This window comes from Momordica charantia (assembly GCF_013281855.1).
Source record: "Momordica charantia cultivar OHB3-1 chromosome 5 unlocalized genomic scaffold, Mcharantia_2.0 BLBB01000005.1, whole genome shotgun sequence".
NCBI lineage: Eukaryota > Viridiplantae > Streptophyta > Magnoliopsida > Cucurbitales > Cucurbitaceae > Momordica > Momordica charantia.
The window spans coordinates 8084758-8103049 of NW_028275163.1; the positions used below are offsets into that span (position 1 = coordinate 8084758).

Here is an 18292-nt window from a genome sequence, read left to right on the forward strand (position 1 = left end):
CCAAAAGATGTCAAAGCCTATCAAACATAAATGCCTTTCATTCTCGAATTAACTACCATGCTCGATCTCTATTTTCCTTATTTCCCTCTTTGAAATCAAAAGCGTTTCTGCTATTAGTCGATCCTTCGGTCCTCGAGATGCCTTCAAAGAGGCACTACAACAATGTCCATCCATAGTTTTCTCTCTGGCTAAGTGTGATCAAAACTTGATTATGATAATTCAACCACCATAAATGCAACGCAACTATGATTGTTAGATTAATAGCAAGACTGATGCGATGATTCATTAGTTCAAAATATAGATCACATGCCCAATCTTTCATCGATCCCCGATTTCAATTCGATCCCAATAGCTTGAAACTGTAAAAGGGTTACATAGATTTCTAAACGTACACAGTTATTATAGGAACAGGCGATGACACAACTTCTATCGTACATCATCATAGTTCGACTCGAATGACAGCGCTTCACACCTTCCTGATGAGAAGAAACAGCCTTTGATCAAGCTCAAACTTGCTGCAATGTGAGGGGTCCCCCTTAAGCATCATCAGGAGCCCACCAAAAGAGGCATCTATTTCCCTGGATTCAGATGAAATAACCTTTTTCAAGATAACAAAATTCAACTAGAAAAAATGCAAGTTCCTAAAATGTTCAGAAAAAATAAATAAAATGAGTTTTGTCCACCATGATAGCACTCATGGTAGCCATTACAGACAGGTGACAGTTCTCCTAGACAGATTCTTGCTAAAATATAGAGGAAGTGTAACTTGTGCTAAGTCAAGCTCTCGATTCTTTGATGGCTCATCAGTACAACTCACCAAATGTAGTATTCAAAATCAAAATTGTTTTGAAAAGTTATGGCACTTACGCTCTCCCGCCATGTCCAGAACTTTCCGATATTCTAAACAGCTTCCCTTGCATGATGTATTCATATCTGTCTGCAAGCGACTTCCGATTGCCCTGTTACACAAACTAGCAATACTTAATTAAACGTATTCAAGGCTTTGAGAATTTTTAAGACCAAATTAATATTTGAACAGAGGAAGGTACAGATATAGTTGTCAGAAAACAATGGAAGACCAGTCATGACAATAAATAGACATACAATTTCCATTTATTTCCTAGTTGATTGAAAGTTCCCTGTTACCTATTCATGTCGAAGTGATATTTTAAAACTAGTGATTTCCGACTAGAAGGCCAATAGAATTCTTCAGTCAGCCAGTAACCACTATACCAAAGAACAATTTTCTTACTTATACTACTCTACATCCAGCGTTCAACAGACTCTGAGTATAAACAATTGGAAGAACAAGTTACCTGAAGATAATAGCCCGTGTCAGGGGTTCCATCAAGATTCAGAGTTGGAGCCAGAGCCATTGAAAACTTTTCACCTTCTTTCAAGTTGTATATTTCTGTATTTATATCTAGATGCATGAACATGTCAAACTTCTCACTCTTTGCCTCGATTCGAGTAACTGTAGGACAATTTGTCAAAAAATAAATGCCAATTGTATATACCTGTTGAAAAGGTTTTTTTCTTTTACAAATTTTACATGGCTCATAGTAAGACATTAATTATTCCAAATGACATAGAAATGGGGAAGGATAAGGGAACCTGTACAAAGTCGACAAATAATGGATGAGAAGAGTCTATCCATATCGGTGAGGTAAAAGAAGATTCTGCATGCAAATTTGCAAGTCCACATGGCGCAGAGATACAAAAGAATAAGGTTCAAAATACAGTAACATCATAGAGAGCTTGTAAAAGGTTCTAGTGGCATTATGAACTACGAGCAAGTTTTTGAGAAATCTGTTAGACTAAAGATTCAATGCAATGCCAGGGACATTTTGGGTTTCTTTTTTCTTCAACAAAGAATTACACTTTTCATTTTATTAGAAGAGTTACAAAGTTATAAGTTATAACCATCAAAGACAAATTAAACCTCCCAAAGTAGGAAAGTTAACTTTCAAATTCAACCCCAAACTTCCTCCCACAACCTGTATCTCATTCTCTCATTTATTTCCGATCAAATATTCCATAAAATAGCAAAATTTTTAATTATATAAAAAAATGTGGCAAAAATAATGCCATCGCCCTAAAACAGAAGGTACAAAATGACTTATCTATCATCCTGCAAATGCCCGAACTCCGCATCATAGAGAAGCCAAAAGGCACATTGAATACACCAATTCAAAGTTGTCAATCCTTCAAATGGTGACAAGTTTAAAAAGACCCAAATTTTCTACAAGCTTTCAACTTCCAAAGTTTACAGAAAGAAGGGTCCAAAAGAAAAGAAGAAACCAATTGAGTTTACAGAGACTTGCAAGTGAAACACCAGACAAGATGAAGGGACCATACACGTGAATCCCTATTACCAAGAATCATATTGACTACATGAATAATAGAGGGAGAGGGACACTAACTAATTGATCTCTATATCAAAAATGTTCTATGGAACAAACAACAAAAAAGGGGGAAAACCGGGAACCTAATAAGAAATAGTAGGCTTTCCAACGATAAGCAGTCCCTCAAGGAGGTTTTTCGTAGTAATGTACAACATTATGCTTCATGGTGGACTATAAACCACAAGAAATTCTTTTGTATTATAGCCTACACGTTAGTTAGAAATTGGAAGGCTGCCATTGTCTAGAACTTCTTTGGGGAGGGTTTTCTCAACCCTCTGCCCATTAGGTCGTCTCCCTTTTTGATAGATCAATGGATTCTTTGTTTCTTATCAAAAAAAAAAAAAAAAGATAGTTTTTTCCTTCTGGTAAGGAATAACTAATATGAAGGGAAAACTGTGACCGGAGAGTACCATGATAAAACTCACATTAGAAAATGTAGAGCACATGACAAACTTTCAAGAGGTTAGCTCTCCTTTTTCACTTCAAAGACTTCCAACATTACCGTAACTAAACTTACATCTCACGTATATGCTTACCTCATATATTTCTCTCACTCTATTTCCATTTTGTTAGTAACAGAATTACAGAGTAATTCAAACTTATTTCTACATCCAACTCTTTCATTCATTCCATAACATATGGTATACATTCAGGAGGTTTCTCAATCCTATCTATCCTCAAACTAAGTATCCTCCCAGAAAAGTGGTTCTGCAGCTGCAACCATCCCAACAAAAGTCTAAATTAATGGCACGGCAGGAAACTGACTCTGCAAAGGCACTAACAGATGATTAAAAAGCTTATTCTTGCATCCTGTGATTCAAAAACATTTTCCTGACCCACTAAAAGAATTTGATTAAGCCAGACTCCTAAGACTCAACTTCATGATTGCAGAGGAATCAGATAGAAATTCAACGATTTTACAAATCTATGGTAACAAAATTGTCATAGTCGGCTAACAAGAAGCCTTGAAAAGATTATACAAATAAAAGGAGGGTAACTATTGTACAAAAGCGCACCTTTATCAAACTTTTTACCATCTGGGTTTAATCGCTCGATCTTAAAAATATCATCAAAGAGAAGCTCAACCATCCTTACCACAACTCTGCTTCCCAAAAGTTAATGCAATCCTGAAAAAAAAGTAACAGAGAGGTCATGGAAAGTAACAAACACAGTTAGAAGATAAATGCCATTAAATAACAGAGCAAGAGCATCAGAGCCCTGAAAACAACGCATTAAGTTAGTAACTAGAAGCATTAGATTTCCCAGCAAAATAAATTGAAAAGCAACAACTTCATCTAACATTCATGGTTCACTGCAAAAGGGGATACCACCGACTGAGTTAGGGCCAGGTAGTCAAGAAGTGGATCAAAGTCTAAAGGACAAACGGCCATGGGTGGAGTAAATTAGTGTTCGAAAAGAGAAATTAAGCGAAATACCTGAATTGTGGTCTGCAACTTCAAACCAAGTATTAGAAGGTTTTGAACAAGGTTTTCAGATGGGAGATGGCGATTGCAAGAGTGAAGGAAAATTCAGGGAAAGCAAAAGGGATGAAAAGAATAAAAAGAAAAACCCTAAAGTATAAATGGCTTGTTTCGTATGCAATGTTTTAACTTTTCAGATTCACCTTATAATTATTTGGCAGATTCTTTTTTTTTAATTGTTTTTAGATGATGTGATTCTAATAGTATAAATTCTACAAATAACATTTTTTTTAATGTTTAACTGTTAATTTGAAACTCTAAAATTTAAAATTATATTTAAAAAGATGAAAATTTTGATAAATATATTATTTAAAGTTATAAACTCATTTTATTTTTGTCAAAATTAAAATCGGTAACATGATATATTATTTTTTGTGAAGAAAAAATTTCATTTTTTTTAAATCACAAACTTCAGAAGAAATATTATTTACGATATGAAACTAAGGTATACAAAGTTGAATGATCTTAAACAATCTGGGATCAGCTTAAGATTGAAATTGAACTTCAAAACAATCTATATTATGCTGAATCCTTGACAGTTAGTTCTGAAATAGAAAATCAAAGGTATAATCAAGATCAACGTCTGCAAAAAAAATGTCTGCATACACATCTACTTGACAACATTCAGCTCTACATTTCATCACATAAGAATTAATATTCTAAAAAAGATGTCGTTTCGTGGAAATCTGATATACACAACAATTAAGAAACCAATGTGAAGAACAGAACAGTAGACATCAAACAAAGTGAAGATAATGGATGCCTCAAAATGAAATTACAAAAGTGGCCATAAAAGAAATTACAGAACGTTGTTCCAGCTGCACAAAAGGGATGAAAAGCTATAGTTGTGAAATAGGGGAAGCATTTTCACCAAGAAATAACCCATAAGACTATAGCCTCAAAATAACGATCAAATGAGAGCACTATTCCATTGAAAATGCGCTGGTTTCGCTTTGGACAAGTAATCCAAAAGAAAGCTCTATAAAATCCAATCATAATATATCATGTAAACATCCCATAAATAATCAGTTCAAATAATCTCTATTTCGCAAATAATCTATATATCAAAATAGAATATATTCAGTCAAAATATCCCATAAATACTTTCGAAACGAAAATATATAAACAATCCAAAATAAACCCAAAAATTCAGAACATACAAATTCACAAAAAGTGAAAATACCCACAAATTTTGAAGCAATAAACAGCCCTAAATACCGAGTAATTTTCAGACACAATCCCAAATACTATGCTCACCTACAGTCGCCGGAGGAGCTCTATGAGAGAGAGGGTAGGGTTTTTTCAAGGCGGAGTAGTTAAAACTTTAAAAAGTGAGAACAAAAGAATTCTTTTTATTAGAAATATAAGAACAAAAGGATTCTTTTTATTAGAAATAAATTTTGTTTAAAAGAAAAAAGAAATAAATTTTGCTAATGGAAGCTCGCTCGCCAATTTTTATAAAGATTCTAGAGGGGTAAAAAAATGAACCGGACCGCTTAGGTTCGGTTATTATAATGGTCGGTCGGGTCGGGTTTGACCCGACAACCGAACCCTAATAATACATCACAATTACCCCTCGATAAGCCGCCGCGACCCCAACATCTGCGATTCAGGCAACTTAAACGGCAGCACGTGGCGGTGACCTACACGGCAGCAGGCGACGGCGACCTACACGGCAGCCGGCGACAGCTACTCCAATAGCAGCAAAGCGGAAGGCGGCAGAATCCCAGGCGGTGGCCCCAAACGGCAGCAAGCGGCGCCGCCCCAACGGCAGCACGCGACGCGATCCCCAACGGCAGTAACCGGCGGCGCGACGGTAACCTACAGTAGAAAAACAATGGTAAGAACCAAAATGAATACATATTGAAAGTTCGTATATATTTTAAAGTTTCAGAGGCCAAATAATTTTTTTTAAATTAAAGTATTAAATTAGTAAATTAGATAAGTAGAGGGACTAAATAAATACAATATACAATAGTTGAGGGATTAAAATGAAATTTAAAATAAAAATATATTGATGGATGATTGAAGCGGAACGCGGATGCCAACTCGGCAGCTATTTAAACCAAAGGTTCAAGATTTCGTTATCCGTTTCCACAACGGTACCAATTCTTCGCTCTCAAATTCCATTCCCATGGCGTCTTCTCCATCCTCAATGTTGCTTCCACTTGGTAACACTCTTATTCCTTTCATTCTTCTTCTCTCCAATCTCTATTTTCACTTCAATTGATTGACTGATCCAATCCACTGATGTTCATTCTTTTTTCATGTTCTGTTTTTGTTAAGAATCGATGAATGTGGACTCCGAAAGTTTTTAAACTTAGTTTTTAGTTAAAACTTCTTTGCGATCCTTTTGAACGTTTGGGCTTAACTTCTTGTTGATGTTCCTACTAACGTCGTCTTTGAACTATTGATTGACCCGATCTAATACTTCGAACGTATTGAAAAATACTGAGTCGGTTAATTTGTAGGAAAAAACACGTTATGTTGTCTTAACATAATTGAATAATGTGGGCATGGACATTTTTATAATTTCTTCTTACGAGTTAAGCAAGCTTGATGAAACCGACTTGTTGGATTATATGGATAAATTTGAAGCACATTATAGTTGGAGGAATGAAGAAGAAGGAGAAGAGGTAGGATTAACTTTAATTCAAGGATCAATTTACTGGTTTAGTCTTGAAACATTTTTTTTTCTTTTTGTAAAATTGTAATGTATCCAGCACTCTTGCTATTCAAGTCAGAACTAGATTCTTATACAAACGATGTTCTTTAAACCTACAGCTTACCCCATTGGCCTTTGAATCATAATACTGGTTTTAAAGGACTTAAATCCATCGTGGAGATTTGAGCAAGCGTTAATTTCTTATCCAATTTTGGGTCCAGATGTCTGGCAGTCAGACTAATGGAGATGCGAGTTACCTAACTTTTCTTGTTCTATTCAGAAAACGTGAGATAGAATTAGAACTATAGCTTTTCAGTGCATGCAATTATCCTTCTTTGAAGTTTTTCCTTTTCATCGGAGGAAATAGCTACTTTCCACAGACAAAAACTTGTACGGAGCATTTTCTCTTCCCAAGCCACGAGGTTGTGGAAATAGATGCATATAGTCATCATACTTGGTTTCCTCCTTTACAATATGAAGCCAACTAAGTTTATTATCCAATGTAGGAACTGTAGATTGTGGAAAAGATCATATAGCTTAAAGTATTATAATTTAATAAACTACAGATTGAACTTCTTTTGTTTGACTGTATCCTGGATCTGCTTCTTTTTGGATTGAAAAAAATTGAAACTCACATCTTTCCACATATTTTAGTTGGCTGCAAAGAGAATGATTTCATAAAGATACATCAGATTCATCACACATATTTTAGTTAAAAGCCAAGTTCTTGTTATCTCATGTCACTAAATTAATACAGAAAAAAAGGTCAAATTGTTTTGGATTGTAGACTATGCACTATAATTTAATGTTTGATGAAGTTGATATGCATCACTTGTATTTTTAATATGTACTTGAACATGTTTATCTTTAATTCTTCTTCTTCAAGATTTATCTCTTTTATGTTCATCTTGTTGCATGAATCAGCTTCGGCTTCTGGGAAACACCATGGTATTTCCAGTGATAAAATACGATCTCTAGTTGCGCGCTGCTTAAATTCCAGTATCACTGCCAAAGATTTGCAGACAAAAGAGTATGGGAAGGAATTCAATTTGACTAGAAGAAGAGAGATGATTGGTTTAGTTTGTGGAGTGTCAAGTCTCGTTATAGATGCTCTAAACGTCAAGGCAGCTGGCTTGCCTCCGGAGGACAAGCCAAGATTATGTGACGATGCCTGTGAGAAAGAACTTGAAAATGTATGGTGAGGTTACACGTCCTTTCATTTATTTTGACTGAATATTGACTAGTTAGTGACTTTTCTCTTTTGTATCTTCTCTCTCTATGTAATCCTTTTTGAACGCTAATTCTCTCCCTAAACACCCCCGCACTCTAATTCTTTTCTTTTCTTTTCTTTTTTTTTCCTTTTTCCTTTGTCACTTTTCACTTATCTCTTGTAACCCACTCATCTTTGATGTTCGGAGATATGGCGATGCAATGTTATGTTAAACATTTATATTATAAGTTAGGTTTAGTCTCTAAAATTTTAGAGTTGTGTCTAACAAGTCGTTAAATTTTGACAAGTGTCTAATAGGCCCCTAAACTCTTAAGAAGTATCGGATAGATTAGGGATCAAACTTTGTCATTTTACCTTAAATATTTCTTTTAAAAATGAACATTGATTCTTGATGACAACTCAGGCATGTAGACTATGGTCTTAACAACATTTTATATTGTTGAAAATTGCACCCAACAACTAAAACTTGTTAAACTTTAGGATGCACTTTGTATATTTAAGACTAACTTTTTCATTTGCAGATCCACATAAACAATGACTTTTGGAATTCTTATTGTTGATGAAGGTTCCTATGGTCACGACTGAGTCTGGTTTGCAGTATAAGGACATTAAAGTTGGTGGAGGCCCTAGTCCACCTGTTGGTTTTCAGGTCTGTAATTTATTCTGGTCTCTCTAATAGCTTGTATTATCCCTACCCCCACCCCCACCCCCACAAAGAGGAAGGAGGAAAAAAAGAAAAAGAAAAGAGAAATCAAGGGAATCTCTATTACTTGAAGTTCAGTTTGACAAGAAAGCGTAATATATGAATTGCAGCCATTAGCAGAAATCCATTTGTTTAAATTGAAACTAATTAGTGAGTATACAGTGAAAAAAGTTCAGGATATTCAACTTCTAACCTTGTTGCTGTTTTACTCACAGGTAGCTGCAAATTATGTTGCCATGATTCCATCTGGACAAATTTTTGACAGGTTAACCTCAATGCATTGGAACTATTGATATTCCATTGTTCTAAGACATCCTATAAAGTATATAACATGAGGAAGCTATGAATTAACTTGACCATAAAGTTCTAATCTGCATTCCATTTATATAGTTCACTTGAGAAGAATCAGCTTTATATCTTTCGTGTTGGATCTGGTCAGGCAAGTGCTTAAAGTGCCTTCTCATTTCTAGTCCTTTGAGTTCAAGAGTTCATTAATGTTTATTTCATTTAATGAATTAAACAGGTAATTAAGGGACTCGATGAAGGCATTTTAAGCATGAAAGCTGGTGGGAAGCGTCGACTGTACATTCCAGGACCTGTAAGATGTGTTTTCTCTACTCTCTCTGAGAAGTTTTTCATTTTTGCCCTCCTAAACTTCTCAAACCAGTAAAACTGTTTGGAACCTGTAGACCTACAGTCATTTTAAATTAGTTGATTGATTAGAACAATAATTATGGTAGGAAATAGAACTAGAGATTGGAAATCAAGAGAAATAGGAGTTGAAATATATTGCAACATAAAAGGAACTTTAGAATGGGATTGCTAAATATTCATGAGGCTTGGTTCTCTCCCAGAACTGTTCTCAAAATCTGCTTCCTTTCCATGACCCCTGACTCCTATTTATAATCATTCAACTAGTAATTTACTAGTTAATTACTAATATGCCCCTAACAATATCCATAATCACCTCCCGATTATAGGATGTGTTTGGAAATTCTTTTAAAAGAAGCTCTTGCTAAAAAGTACATCAATTATTAAGAAGCGCTTAATAACACATCATTTTGATGTGGCTTTGCACACTGAGCATTATCTACAGGTATTTTCTCACAAAGTACTTGAGGATGCTCTGACTTAAGCACTTTATATTACTTCAAAATGGAAAATTATGAAGGAAAAGTGCTTGAGATCATAGCAAAGCGTGTGTCACACCGAAAATGCTCTCAAACATAGTCACTATCCTATCAGTACTTCACACTTCACTTTGAAACATACCTTGATGAGTGGGCTAAGGTATATACATGAACGATACCACCTCCTTCCCAATTTTAGGCAACTATATAAAAATAAAAAAATTTAAGTATATATATAGCACCAGAAGATATGAATGTCCTCGTTGAATTATACTTTTAGTCCCCAAATTTTGATAGCTATTTCTCTTAGTTTCTAAACTTAGATAAATTTCTCTCTCAACTTTCAATTGTGATTGTATGTAGTTACAGTATTACCTAAATGATTATGTGATATCTTTTATTGCACAAATATTGGTTGATTTGATGCAACAACATAGTACAGTGGTAGAGGAAGTGTACAATTCAACAAAATAAAATGGCACATGCAATTAGAACAATATAGAATCACAATTCACACTAACCACATCATATCATCGTCATCGTCATCACATTTTAATTATAAGTTTTTTTCTTTTTTCTTTTAAATGTTGTGTTCCTGTAGCTGGCATTCCCCAAGGCCTGACCTCAGCTCCAGGAAGGCCAAGGGTGGCTCCAAATAGCCCTGTGGTATTTGATGTGAGTCTTGAATACATACCAGGCCTTGAAGAAGATGAAGAGTGAGTAGCCACAATATCCCCTTTTTTAACTATCATCCTTTTTCAATGGAAATGAAAACCAAGGAGAAAATAAACCATAAAATGTAAATGATGAGATAACATTTGTTGTGCTAGCTTCAATTTTTCCCCCTCCTTTCGAGTGTAAAAGTGTTCTTAAGAGCATTTGTCGATAATTTGATTCGATGAGCAAAATGTAATACCAATTGGATTTATAAAAATGACTTGACTTGACTGGTTTAGAATTGGTTGGAATTGCCAAAGGGTGTTCAGGAATCAGAATTGTTAAACTGATGGCCTATCACATGACATGGATTTATCCCGTGAGAATTGAGAATTCTTAAGTTGTTCAGTTGTAAATAGACCCAAACTTTGGAATAAAAGGAGAAACTGTATGAGCTGCAAAGTACATTGGTCTATCACTCAAAGAGGCCGGTGGCCTTTTTAAACGTTTGGGGGTGTTTGGGTAAAGGAGTAGAGTTGGGAAGTTTACCCTGTCTAGGGAAGGATTTAAGAACTCGGGAACTATAAATTTACTATTTAACTAAATTTATCTCTCTACCTTATTCTTCGGGTTCAAAAGGTCAAGAGCTCGACATGTCGAACATGTCGACATTGACATGGGGGGAAAATCGATTTTCCCCCCATGTCGTCGCATGTCAAAATGTCGTCGAAATGTCGAAATATCGACATGTCTTTTTTTTTTCCTCATGTTATTTTATTTTCATCATCTTCCTACTATGCCACTACAGTCTATAATTTCTCGCAACCTTGATGATTGTAATCTTAGTCTGTCCAATGAAACATTTGAATTTTAATACTGTATAAAGTGTAACTAATAAGATTTGGAATTTGCTTTATTGATCATTTCTAATCCAATCTAGTTCTTACTTACACAATTGAATGTGAAATATTGAAATATATAAAGATTGAAATAATCTTACAATTTTTTAAAAATAAAATATTATTATATACAAATAGTGGTGAAACATAGAATAGGTAACTTAATTAATACCAAAAAGATGATCTCGAAGGATCTAGTGCACTATCTTGATAACTTTGATATAAATTACAATAGTTCTCTCCAGTCATCCTAGATCGAAAGTTTTGAAGGTAGTTGTTCAAATGAGTAGAATATAAAACACATATGGATCTTATTGGTAGATAATTTAGATGAATGATACAATCACGAGGTTGAGGTGTTTGAAAATTGTGTAAATTTGATTGGAACGTTGGATTGATGATTGATTAGAAAATGTGTTTGAAAAATGTGTAAATTCAAATTTGAAAAAAGTAAGTAAAAAGTAAACAGGTACGAGTTAATTAGAATTTAGAAATGTGTTTGGAAACCAAGTTGGTAATTGTCTCATTTCCAAATTAATCCTGATAAAACTTGGCTTCTCAAGGAGCAACCTTGTCCTTACCACCATTAAATATTTGACAACTAAGGGAGAGAAATGTAAAAACAAAAATTTATTTTAAAATATAATGAGTTGTCGAATATTCAATGATGGTAAGGACAAGGTTGTTTATGAGCCAAGTTTTATCCTTATGAAAAACACTAAAGAAGTAGTTAAAAGTTTACAATTAAAATTTACTTTACATCTTCAAATAATTTCCATCAATCTTCATTAAAGGAAAAAAATCTTTTTTTCGATATTTCCATCGACATCGACATCTTCATAAGTAAAATGGTCATATTCTTACCTTTAATGGTGATCAATTATAGGCTAATTAAGCTGCAATTCAAGTTTTATTTGCTAATTCAAAAAATTTACATCAATTTCCACAATTTCCATTATTTTTTCGAAATATTCATCGACATTGACAAGTTCATCGACATGTCCGTAAAATCGGGACCTCGACATTTTCATCGACATCGACATTTTGAACATTGATCTATAGTCACGTATTTTTCTCTTCAAGATAGTAAATTTACTATCTTTTTCCTCTCACAATGTGGCCTTCTTTTACATAATTTTTGTGAGTCTCACCATTTCTTCCTTCAATAAATTTGATCAGTCCCACCATTTCCCTCTCTTCTTTTTTATTCTATTTTTTTGGGTTAAAAAAAACATTTGAGCCTTGTTATTTCATTAAAATGTTGATTTAGTCCATGAATTTCAATTTGTAAAATTTAGTCTAAATTAGTAACAATTCAGTCTTTGAGCTTTAATACATAACAATTTAGTCTCTATAATTTAAATTTTATAATAATTTAGTCATTACTGTAAAAAGTTTCATTGAATCAAGCGTTGATTTTTTTTTTCATATAACAATTTAATCTTTGTCAATTATAAATGTATTTGGTCCCTTATCAATTCTTCGATCTACATATATAAGAAACTTGACAAAAATTTTCACGATAGAGACTAAATTGTTACACACTTTAAACCACGACGGTTAAACTATTATATACTAAAATTTGAGAACTAAATTGTTACTCATTTGGAAGTATAGAGACTAAATTTTTACTCAAATGAAAATATAATAACTAAGAGTGTTTTTTAACCTAACTCTTTTTTATTTAATTATTTTAAATTTTTTTGACAAATTAATTGTTTCCGTTCCAACTCCATATCCCCATTATAAATATTGAAATCTTTAAAATTATAATATGAATATATTTTTTAAAATTTATAGATATATATGTATAATTATTTTCAATTTTGTTCAAAAAAAAATTATTTTCAATTATAATCATGAATATTTAGAAATTCCTTTTACGTATATTTATATGAATTATACAAAACTCAAGACTAAACAACTCTCTAAGTTAAACAACTCCACCACTTGTCCCGAGCGAATTTTACAATTGTTTCGTTTGAATAAAAACTTAAAAGTTTTCGTTATAATTTTACATGAGTGGCAGAAATATCGAGAGACGTCGACATCGACATAGAGGAAAAATCGATTTTTTCTCATGTCGTCGACATGTCGAAATGTCGACATATCTTTTTTTTTTCCTCTTCGGTTATTTTATTTTTATCATCTTCCTACTATGTCATTATAGTCTATAATTTCTCACAATCTCGATGATTATAATCTTAGTATGTTTAATGAAACATTTGAATTTTAATACTGTATAAAGTATAACTAATAAGATTTGGAATTTACTTTTATTAATAATTTCTAATCCAATTTAGTCCTTTCTTACACAATTGAACAATGAAATATTGACATAATCTTAGAATTTGTAAAAAATAAAATATTACTATATACAAATAGTGGTGAAACATGAAATAGAATATGTAACTTAATGAATACCCAAAACATGATCTCGAAGAATCTAGTGCACTATGTTGATAACGTTTATATAAATTACAATAGTTCTCCCCGTCATCCTAGATTGTAAGTTTTGAAGGTAGTTGTTTATAGAATATGAAGCATATATGGATCCCATTGGTAGATAATTTGGATGAATGACACAATCACGAGATTGAGATATTTGAAAATTGTGTAAATTTGATTGGAAAGTTGGATTGATGATTAATTTGAAAATGTGTTTGAAAAATGTGTAAATTCAAATTTGAAAAGAGAAGTAGGTAAAAAGTAAACCGGTACGAGTTAACTAGAATTTAGAAATGTGTTTGAAAATCGGTAATTATCTCATTTCCAAATAAATCCTATTATGAAAAACACTAAAGAAGTAGTCAAAAGTTTATAATTAAAGTTTACTTTACATATTCAAATAAGGAAAAATATTTTTTCGATATTTCCATCGACATCGATATTTTCATAAGTAAAATGATCATATTCTTTCATTTAATGGTTAAAAGTGATCAATTATAGGCTAATTAAGCGTTTTATTTGCTAATTCAAAAAATTTCCATCAATTTCCACAATTTCCATTATTTTTCCAAAATATCCATTGTTCATGGACATATCTGTAAAATCGGGACCTCGACATTTTCATCAACATTGACAGTTTGAACCCTGATTGGTGGATTATAATTTTACAATTGTTTTTAAGTTTTTATTTAAATGGGAAAAAAACTTATACATAAATTATCCACTAATTGGTTGGCTACTCAGACAAGCTCAGGTATACGGAAGCCGCAACACCAAACGCGTACGCTGCAACCACAGTCCCAACCAGGTTCTTCCCGGCCCGAGTCACGGCGCCGAGTCCGGCGATTCCGGCGGCTCCGACCGGGATTCGAAACAGAACCTCTCTTCCGACGTTCTCCGCCACAGCCTCTGCAAACAGTTCGATCGCCCAACGCTTGAAGCGGATCGGGCCTAGGGTTTCGTCGTCGCGGTCCGAGTCGGCGCGCTTGATGACTCGGAGGGCCGAGTCGACCTGGAGGCGAGTCGGGGGAGACGGGAGCCACTTGAGTATGAGAGGATGGGGCCGGACGGCGGTGAGGAGGCGGTGGAGGTGGGCGGCGGCGGCGCAGAGTTGGTAGGGGAAAACGCCGTCGTATGCGTGCTGCGTCTGAGAAAGGCAGTGGGAGAAGGTCGAGTCGCAGGCTGAGTCGAACTCGGGCGAGTTTGATAGTGAATTTTGGACTCGTTTCGAGGGCGATATCCCCATAGTTAATTTTCCTTCTTCCTCTCTCCACCGCTTCTATTCTAAGTTTTAGTGTTCTAGTTTTGCTTCTGGTTCTGTCTGACTTGAACAAATATTGGAAAAAAAATTACCTCTTTTATTTATTTTATTTTTAATTTTTAATTTTATCTAATCAAATCTGAAATTTTATAAATTTCAATAAGTAGTATAAATTGAAAAAATTGTATGACAATTACTGCGAAACAGATAGAAGGGAAAAAGAAAAGTTGTAAAGTAATTATTTAAAAAGTGTTGGGCCAGTGAAATAAGGAATACGGACGTTAATGACCAAGATTTTAAATTACTCATTTTAAGGAGGAATTAATCCAAAATTTTAGATGGATATCACCGATTTACCTCGTTAATTTAGTTGAAAGTAAGCACCATTGTAAGGTAGACACCATGGAATGATGGTTTTCATTCCTAGGTCTTATTAGACACAAATCTAAAAGTTGTTGTAATTTACTCTACATTTTTATTTAAAATATTGGCTAAGTTAAAAAATAATAATAATAATGATTCAACTTTGCTATTTGTTTAAAAAATATCCATATTCTTTGAAAAGTTTCAATATTATTCTTAACCTTTCAAAAACATTTCAAAAATACCATTTGAACAAACATATTTAATATTTTGAACGAAAAATTAACCTATCAAAATCTAGAACGGCACGACAATTGATGTGGAAGCTTGTCTAGAATCATTGCAACAAATTTGATCTTTAACGCGGTTGATTGTGAGTCTACCATTATGTCTACTCTTAATTTTTTCTATCGTTATTAAAGGTCAAATTTGTTGTTGCAAGGTCTAAGGGTGTTCACGATTCGGTTTGAATACTGAACCGAAACCGAATCGATTTTTTAAAAAGAAAATTTATAGAATCGAGCCGAACCGAAGTGCATAGCTTAATCGAACTGACAATTCAGTTTCGTTCCTGCGGTTTGGACTCTAGATCGTATGAGATTGATTTTACCTTTAAAGTTGAATTGCTCTCACAATAATAGGTAGTGGCAGTAGCGATTCGGCGAAGGCAACAACGTGGGTGGATGGTGGTAAGCGACAGACAGTGGTAAAAACGGATGACAAATAGCCAATGTGGTGGTGAGATTTGAGATTGAAATAGTGAAAAAAAAAAAGTAAGATTTGAGATTGGAAGAGAAAAAATGGAAGAGAGAAGAGGGAGAGAATGGAAAAGGAGACAGAGAGGAATGGAATAGGAACAAGACAGTTACCAACCCTAATTTCAAATTCAAAGTTTTACTTTTGTAAAAATAAAATATAATTTATCTATATCTATATCTATAATATACCAAAAAATACGGATGTGAAAGAAATATTTTTTGGACTATTATATCCTTCACTATTATATTTAATATCTAATTTATCCTTTCATTATCAAATATAAAATTAAAATAATTAATCCTAAAATCTCTCACCTTCCCTTTCACGTAATGGAGTGATCAATTACTCCTTAAATCTATTCTATTATTGATGGAATACATTGAATTTTTTGTTTGTTTTTTCCTTAAAACGCTCCCATCTATCTAACCATTAATTCACACTCATTTGTCTTTAATATCGAAAAGTGTAGACTCATTTGAAACAAAAATTAAATCGATAAGAAAAAACAATCAATAAAATTGATGAATTCATTTTCAGGTTTTGGAGCAATAAATATGTTTCTTTCATCCCTCTCCCTCCATTCAAAGCCACATAGCTTCCAATTCATGTAAACCACTCCCTGCATTCTCCTAACACAATGAGCAGAATAGCACTTCAGTTTTTATATATATTTCTAAATCTTCTCAGACGACCATCACCGATCACTCTCACTCTCTCCGGCAAAGACTAAGCCGCTCGGCCTTTTTCACTGTCATCATTCTCAATTCTAGATTCGAACCTGAAAAAGGTAACGTTCTTCTTCTCTTCTGCCTATGTACTATGAAATTTGACAATAAGCAAAATTTTGTATGTGATTCATAATGGAGAGATGAAAGATTTAGAAAACCGCCATCTCCCTTTGCAATTGTTCGATGAAGGTATCTTCAGGTGGGGTGGTCGTCCTCAATCTTCGCTTCATAAATTGTAACTACTATAATCTTTGGTATCCATTTTGATCAATTAACACTCTAAATTTTCCTCTTTTTCCCATCAGAAAATCGATTATTTGAATCATTGTTGTTTAGATGTTCTTAGTTATTATTTATATAATTAGTTTTGTCTTTTATATCACTTATTATTATTTTGCAATGATAACAATAATGGTGTATAAATATAAAATTCAAATTACCTCCATTACTAATTTTTAGAATCTAACTCTCTTTTAGTTGGCCATTAAAATGTTCTTAATTATTTTTCTAATAACTTTAAAATGTTTATTGTGTTTCTAGCCCTTTGAAATTACAAAATATATACTCAAATTAACTCCTAATTTTTTGTTTGATTTGAAATAATGTAATGTTAATTGTTAGGTAGGTTAGGTTAGTTCAATTTTGAATTTGAATATTTGTTTGTTTAATCTTTAATTTGAATTGAATAAAGTTCTTTTATTTAAAAAAAAATTTGAATTGAGTTTGTTTAATTTTAAAGGTTATCTTTCCATAATTATGACGCAGGTTTTTTATTGTATATGCTACAAAATCAAAAAATTTTTATCTCTCACCTTATCTTTCACCTCTTTCTCTTCTTTTCTTATTTAATTTCTAAATATAAATAATCCCTTATTTCCTATATGCATTAAACAAAAAATGTGTCTTGAGGTGAAAAAAGAAAAAAAAAATCACAGTAACTATTGCTTAGGCAATCTAAAACATTAAATTGAGGTAATGTTTTTCAATTTTCTTCCCTCTTACGGACTATTATTCTTAATATGATTTTATAATTAATCTTAAAATTATTATGTTGTTTTAAAATTTTATATACGCTTTTAAATTTTTAAATTTTATTTTTAATTAAATTATCTTATCACGAAAGTTTAATAAAATATTGATATTTTATTTTAAATTAGAAATACGTAAATTAATTTTTATTTTTAAATTAGATCAAATTAATGAATAATTGTCCTTAATTATAATTTAATAATAAACAAAACTTTGTCTTCTCGTTTTATATATGGATATGATTAAAAATATATATTTTATAATTAATTTTGTTGTTATTTTTGTTCTTAAAATATATATGTATGGTTAGAATTTATTAATTTAATTCTTATAAAAATTTTAATTATTCAATATAAATTGATAAGTTTCCTATTAAATTTAATATATAGATAAATTGGAGATATCACGTGCGTGATATGTGTAAAAGACTAGTATTATAAAAAGAAAGGGAAAAACAAATACAAAATAAAATAATTAACTAATGAAATCAAAATTTGAAAAAGTTAAATTTGAAATATTATTTAAAGTTAAAC

The 18292-nt window shown here is 32.7% G+C and overlaps 3 protein-coding genes across 9 annotated transcripts; 1 reads left to right on the plus strand and 2 right to left on the minus strand.

Annotated features, from left to right (window-relative positions):
- Nucleotides 1-233: 233 nt before the first annotated feature.
- Nucleotides 234-5731, minus strand: LOC148211228 (DNA-directed RNA polymerases II and V subunit 8A-like). 6 transcript variants are annotated; one of them, XM_088124072.1, is made up of 6 exons: nt 5460-5731; nt 3422-3532; nt 1615-1679; nt 1317-1517; nt 868-959; nt 234-578 (listed from the first exon to the last, which is right to left on the minus strand). In XM_088124072.1, the coding sequence occupies exons 2-6, from the start codon at nt 3492-3494 to the stop codon at nt 467-469; spliced, it is 543 nt and encodes a 180-aa protein (XP_087980198.1). In that variant the 5' UTR covers nt 3495-3532; nt 5460-5731; the 3' UTR covers nt 234-466. The 6 variants fall into 6 exon arrangements, with proteins under 6 accessions (XP_087980198.1, XP_087980197.1, XP_087980199.1 ...); XM_088124071.1 differs by lacking the exon at nt 5460-5731 and adding an exon at nt 5144-5303; XM_088124073.1 differs by lacking the exon at nt 5460-5731 and adding an exon at nt 3842-3966.
- A 186-nt stretch (nt 5732-5917) lies between these two features.
- Nucleotides 5918-10573, plus strand: LOC148211229 (peptidyl-prolyl cis-trans isomerase FKBP16-3, chloroplastic-like). 2 transcript variants are annotated; one of them, XM_088124070.1, is made up of 7 exons: nt 5918-6057; nt 7476-7744; nt 8348-8431; nt 8701-8750; nt 8876-8924; nt 9009-9090; nt 10217-10573. In XM_088124070.1, exons 1-7 carry the CDS (start codon nt 5928-5930, stop codon nt 10333-10335), a joined length of 783 nt encoding a protein of 260 aa, XP_087980196.1. In that variant the 5' UTR covers nt 5918-5927; the 3' UTR covers nt 10336-10573. The 2 variants fall into 2 exon arrangements, with proteins under 2 accessions (XP_087980196.1, XP_087980195.1); XM_088124069.1 differs by having other exon boundaries at nt 9009-9083.
- Nucleotides 10574-14196: 3623 nt separating this feature from the next.
- LOC111015217 (uncharacterized) lies at nt 14197-15024 on the minus strand. Its single transcript, XM_022290176.2, has one exon. It carries the CDS (start codon nt 14863-14865, stop codon nt 14356-14358), a length of 510 nt encoding a protein of 169 aa, XP_022145868.1. The 5' UTR covers nt 14866-15024; the 3' UTR covers nt 14197-14355.
- Nucleotides 15025-18292: the final 3268 nt, after the last annotated feature.

Excerpts from the sequence above, each read along its gene's own strand:
- LOC148211228 (XM_088124072.1), bottom strand. The coding sequence starts at position 3,494 with ATGGTTGAGCTTCTCTTTGATGATATTTTTAAGATCGAGCGATTAAAC. Across the intron at positions 1,680-3,421 it reads TGGTAAAAAGTTTGATAAAG|AATCTTCTTTTACCTCACCG; the intron begins GTGCGCTTTTGT and ends ATTTGCATGCAG. Across the intron at positions 579-867 it reads TCTGGACATGGCGGGAGAGC|GGAAATAGATGCCTCTTTTG; the intron begins GTAAGTGCCATA and ends ATCTGAATCCAG.
- LOC148211229 (XM_088124070.1), top strand. The coding sequence starts at position 5,928 with ATGCCAACTCGGCAGCTATTTAAACCAAAGGTTCAAGATTTCGTTATC. Across the intron at positions 6,058-7,475 it reads CTCAATGTTGCTTCCACTTG|CTTCGGCTTCTGGGAAACAC; the intron begins GTAACACTCTTA and ends TGCATGAATCAG. Across the intron at positions 7,745-8,347 it reads GTGAGAAAGAACTTGAAAAT|GTTCCTATGGTCACGACTGA; the intron begins GTATGGTGAGGT and ends TTGTTGATGAAG.
- LOC111015217 (XM_022290176.2), bottom strand. The coding sequence starts at position 14,865 with ATGGGGATATCGCCCTCGAAACGAGTCCAAAATTCACTATCAAACTCG.